This window comes from Aphanomyces astaci (genome assembly GCF_000520075.1).
Source record: "Aphanomyces astaci strain APO3 unplaced genomic scaffold supercont1.38, whole genome shotgun sequence".
Lineage (NCBI taxonomy): Eukaryota > Oomycota > Saprolegniomycetes > Saprolegniales > Verrucalvaceae > Aphanomyces > Aphanomyces astaci.
The window spans coordinates 75,697-81,157 of record NW_009798301.1 but is presented as its reverse complement, the minus strand read 5'-3'; the positions used below and the strand labels follow the sequence as shown (position 1 = coordinate 81,157).

Sequence of the window (5,461 nt, the reverse complement as noted above, 5' to 3'; positions counted from 1 at the left end):
CTGATATTTTTGCCCAATAAATAGCCACAATCCCAAAAGTCGCTGTAAACGACCTCAAGGAGGTCGTCCAGAGCGGTTTTTGCAAAAGTCGATGGAAACGATTTTCATTGGCTACTTTTCCAAAAACCGCTGACACAAAAGTCGCTCCGAACACGCCCTTCACGTTAATATTATTAATAGTACTGATTGTACCGTTAAATAACAGTCGTATTCACAAGAGTTTATACGAAGTATGTAGAAATTAAAGAAATTTCGTCATGAAAAATGTTTCAGGCCATACTGTACTCTGGTATCGGGCAATTCACTGGTTTTCTACGTTATTAATAGTATTAATAGTAGTATTAAATGTACGTCCATATTGAGGATAGAATTGTGTATGTATAGTGTATTCAAGGCTAAACTAGGGCCATCTATCTACTGACGTTCTCAATATTCACAATTTGCCTTTGACCAGCAATAACTTGGTGAAGCATACATCGAATCCTTCACAGCCCGCATGTATGATGCAGCGCGTTCAATCCTCTATATCACCATAGTTGAAAGTTCTTCCAAATCGTTGTATTTGTTGAGAAAGCGAATGGGTCGATTTTCAGACCATATTACTATTAGTAATAGTTAGATGGTCTGAAAACCTACATATACTCCAGAGTACTATGTATTACTAGTACGAAGTAATACTAGTACATAGTACTGGTTGGTATATGAAATATTAGTACTACAGTATAATTCTGTAGACTGTATAACGTGAACGTCATTCGTGAACTTGTAGAACGTCTGGTTTCCTCTGTACTACTAGTAGTAGCAATTATCTGGTGGCTATATGAATTACTTCGAAGTAATTTGTCCGTTATGACGGACAAATTACGTGGTTATCCTCGTGTAGTACGATTCCAGTGACGGAGAATTGACAAAACTAACGCGTATGGTATAAGTTTAGTCAATGCAAATTTCAAGATAACCATGCATATAAAACGCGTTATATCCAGGGTTTGAAGTCCACTGACGACAGTCTATCTTGATGACCGTCGCGCTGTTGAGTCAAGGGTCGACGGACTCTGTGTTCCAGCATGGGTTTGGGGTCTGGGGTCAACACGCGGCCGCCGATCGCATCCAAGGATAAGAACGCGAGCGGGACGAAGCTGAGAGGGAGATCTTCCAAGAGTCTAACGTTAGCGGGAAGAAATCGTCGGCGCTGACCTGTTCTTAGCGACCAAGCTGCCATGGATCACATTGTCGTTAGCGGTGGTGGTCGTAGCTGGCAGTGTGCATGTAGCAGTGTCCTCATCTCGGTAAGAATGTCTAACACGAACATGCATGCACACGGCGATAAGTAGTAGTTGATGCATATGTCATGACGAATAATCAAGTCTTGGCAATTTTGAAAGCGCTAATCGAATCGATTTACGAACGACGCGTGGTTTTTTTTTTAGGAACTCACGCCAAAATCCAAAATTTCGCTTGAAAGCACAACATTGGTTATATTTTTAATACGTGGTGTATCTGGTATACAAATGTGAAACTCTTGTCGGTGAGTTTGGTGACGATGGAAATAGCTGGTCTAAAACTACGGCCGTCGTCCCGAGGCTGGGGCTGGTAGCACGCCAGCCTTGGCTCCGTCCACATGCACCTTTCGACCTTGGGTGTCCTTGAGCCGGCACAAGCCACCGTTGAGGGTATACCACACAAACGCTTTACATCGCGGTGTCTTTTTACATTCAGCGCAGCAGGATTCAACAGTCGTCAGATTGAACGAAGCCAAGTCGCCGCCAACATAGTGCGTGTTGTCTTCCAAGGTGCCACACGTGCTTAGGTCATCGGTCGGGTTCAGGACTTGGGTGGACTCGGATGGTGGGGGAAGAGTCAGGCCGCGGATGCTAGCATCCACGGCGTTGAAGATGTTCAAGCGGCCGTGACCAAAGAGGTTGTTGGGATACTGCGTGTTGGGAATGCCACCGCAGGTCTTGTTGGGTGGAGTTAACGTGTCCGTGACCGCATTCTCGGTCAGGGCCCTGTACACTTGGTCGTACGAGGCGCCGTTATTGGCAGACAAGTACAAGGCGATGGCTCCAGAAACATGAGGCGTGGCCATGCTCGCGCCAGAAGTGAACAAATAACCATTGTCACTGTAGTGTGCTGCGGAACGGATTCGGACACCAGGAGCAGAAATGTCGGGTTTGACGAGTTTATCGTTCACGAAGGAAGGTCCCAAACTTGAATCCAACGCCAAAAAATCGTTAGCGTCAGTGTAGCCGACAGCAATCCCTTGAGGGGATATGCCAGGATAACCTGAATGCCAACAGCCTTTACGGCCGTCGTTGCCGTTCGACAACACGGGAATGATTCCCGCTGCTCTCCACTTTTTAATCATCTCATCCAAATAAAAGTTCGCGTTGTACACTCCAACGCTCATGTTGATCACATGAGGAGCCTTGCTGGGGTCGCATTTCTTGACGTCGTTGTCGTGGGGACAAAGAAGGAATTGAGCGCATTCGACGACCATACGTTGATCGCACGTGTCCTTGCACCCTTTGCACGCAATCCATTTGGCCTTGGGGGCGACACCAATACCTTTTGTTCCCACCATGATGCCCATGACGTGAGTGCCGTGGCCATCGTAGTCGTCGGGCAGCTGGTTCGACTTGTTGTGCGGGTCGAACCAACCGTATTCACTTCGCCAGTTCGACTTCAACGACTCGTGTGAATAGTGAACACCGGAGTCGATGTTGGCCACGACAATGCCTTCGCCCTTGATGCCCTTGGCCCACAGCGCCGGCGCTTGGATCTTCTTGACCCCCCATTGGATGGCCTCATTGACAGCACTGGCTGGTTTGTCATTGCTTTTGGTTTCATCAAGTGTCATTGTAACTGGCTCGTAAATGGATTCGACTTCCGGGACCGCCGCGATCTTCTGGACGAGGTTGGTGGGGGCGTTGTTGACGTACATGGAACAGTCGATCCATGTCGTACCCGCCACTTCCACATCCGTCGATTCAACTTCGTCGGTCAAGAGCGACTTGACCGACGCCTGAGACTTGGTGGTGTGCTCCTTCAACGAATCAACCAGCGACTCAATGGTTTCGGTGCGAGACGCGCCAACCTTGAGTCGGCGGCGGTGGGTGGAGAGGGCCTCATCACAGTGAAATTTCACCACGACATTCGACTGCTTGGCGATTTCCAAGTTGCGATGCACTTGGACCGAGATCTTGGCTGTGACGGCGGTGACGGCGAGGGCCATAAATTGGTACTGAACCATGATGTCGTTGGGTCAATGGAAATTGCAAAATGAGACCAATGACTCTCGAGCTGGATGTAGCACGTGACTTGCCATGCGTAGTACTATCATGTTAGCTGTTGTGTGTACTGTCTGTCTATAATATGCATGACAACGTGATGAAATCGTAAACCTGGTCGGACGGGAGATGTTCCAAATGAGAGATTACTCTCATTTGCAGTAGAGCCCAAGCATACTCGAGTAAATTCGTAAATTCGTAGGCTTAAGCCAATGGCATTGTACAATTGTAAATATTTCGATTTACTGGATTTGTATTGGCCCCTCCAAATGAGAAAATCTCTCATTTGCAGATTGGGGGAATAAGAATATTGATTCTGAGTATTTTATTTCTACATGTAGTAGGCCTAACTTGAAGCTAGGGATGAGAAATTCTCGCATTTGCAGAATTGCATAGTTAAAATTCTTTTAAGCAAGATCATTCTTAAGTATATTGACCTAAGCTTTTGCTCCCTGCGCACGCCTTAAGCTATACTAGTATAACGTAGTAAATGTTAACGATTCAGTACATAATGGAATGCGGCGGGTACGTGGACGGAAGAGGAGGACGACTTGATCTCAAGACGAGGGACCGAGGCTGTTAGTGGGTCATTCTGTGCCAGATCCTGCATGTTTCACAGGTTTTGCACAGGAACTACTAGGTAGTATTAATAGTATGTAATACCGGTTTCCTATGCAATACAACTGCAAATTCTCGTCGTACACGGAGGGAGTAGGCTACTACACTAGTAACTGTAAACAAATACTACTAAGTACTATACTTCTAGTATACCTGAGCAAACAAATACTGTACTACTGGTATGACTATACCTGATGCTTGCAGCAATACATACAGTCGCAACCCCACTTCATACTCCGCAGTACTAGCTAGTACTGTAGTCAACATTCAGTGCCTACACATTGAACTTCAAGGGATGCTCTCAAGCCACATGGTGAATATGGTATATATCGAATATTGACGCGCCATTCCATCAGAATTGTCAAGAGGGGCGAGGAAGTAGGTAGCACTGAGGAGGGACGACGACGAGAACACTTGTGTGGTCAAGAACAAAACCAAATGTGATCATTAAGTCTCAAAACCAGTAGTGGGCTGTGTTACTGTAGAAGTCTTACCAGCAATATTTATTTACATGTGACCATGTCACATCGTCAAATAGTGTAAATTGGTATTTGCAGCATGCAAAAAATACCGCCATCTATTTGATCAGTTCCAAGAATTTCAGTCAAAACATTTTTGCTTCGAAAAAGATCGAGTTACTGATCATAAACTGAGACGTGAATACTTACTTCTACATTCCACTCAAAACATTTGTGTTATCATACTTCAAGTCAGCCATCAAGCCTTTGATCAGGAACTCGATCTTTCATCATGCGATATGCAGCAGAAACAGTCCAGCTTCTACAGAAGCAGTAGACCAGAGCCCCTTCTTGACAAGAATACGTTTTTCATTCCTATACTAGTACTACGTAGTACTCCTGATTATTACTGAGTAATAATTAGCTGTAAACGATTTTGACCATTCCATAAGCTTGACCCGCTAGGATCGCCATACCAGTATACAGTATACCTGCAGCAGCGCGTGGACGGCACTGGAAGACGGTGGTCGCGGTGCAGGCGAGAGTAGTACAATACTCGTTCACAGTGGGGAGGATTAACTGTTAATAATTTAGAATGTTCCGTCGAGTAGTGACACAACAATACTATTATAATAGTATCAATAGTAGGAAAGAAGTTCACACCTTTATTTAGTGTGAATACAAATTTCAAGATATATAACCATGCATATAAAACGCATTATATCCAGGCTTAAATGTGTACCATCATCTGAGCTTCAAGTCGTTTGACCATGTTAATATTTTTCCGGTTAAGAGTTCGATAAACACTTTTCATCCGCCAATTAAATACGTTTCTCGCATCATCCGTGATGATGATTGGTTGAACCATCAGCAATGCTGCACATGTCCGGTTAAGAGGTCTATAAATACTTTTCACCAGCCAATCAAATACATTTCTTGCATCATTCGTGATGATGATTGGTTGAACCATCAGCAATGCTGCACATGTCCGGTTAAGAGGTCTATAAATACTTTTCACCAGCCAATCAAATACATTTCTTGCATCATTCGTGATGATGATTGGTTGAACCATCAGCAATGCTGCACATGTCCGGT

The 5,461-nt window shown here is 44.9% G+C and overlaps 2 protein-coding genes across 2 annotated transcripts in view; one reads left to right on the top strand and one right to left on the bottom strand.

The window, feature by feature from the left end:
- Window positions 1–1,564: 1,564 nt before the first annotated feature.
- On the bottom strand, window positions 1,565–3,253 carry H257_12042 (hypothetical protein; the record flags this gene model as incomplete). The annotated part of the gene is made up of 1 exon (XM_009839144.1): window positions 1,565–3,253. The coding sequence occupies one exon, from the start codon at window positions 3,251–3,253 to the stop codon at window positions 1,565–1,567; it is 1,689 nt and encodes a 562-aa protein (XP_009837446.1).
- A 2,088-nt stretch (window positions 3,254–5,341) lies between these two features.
- Window positions 5,342–5,461, top strand: part of H257_12041 (hypothetical protein) — a gene marked incomplete at both ends in the record, with an annotated part of 1,439 nt that continues 1,319 nt past the window's right edge. Inside the window, one exon of the mRNA XM_009839143.1 lies at window positions 5,342–5,357. Within this exon, the coding sequence (XP_009837445.1) occupies window positions 5,342–5,357 (16 nt within the window). The remainder of the gene's footprint in view (window positions 5,358–5,461) is intronic.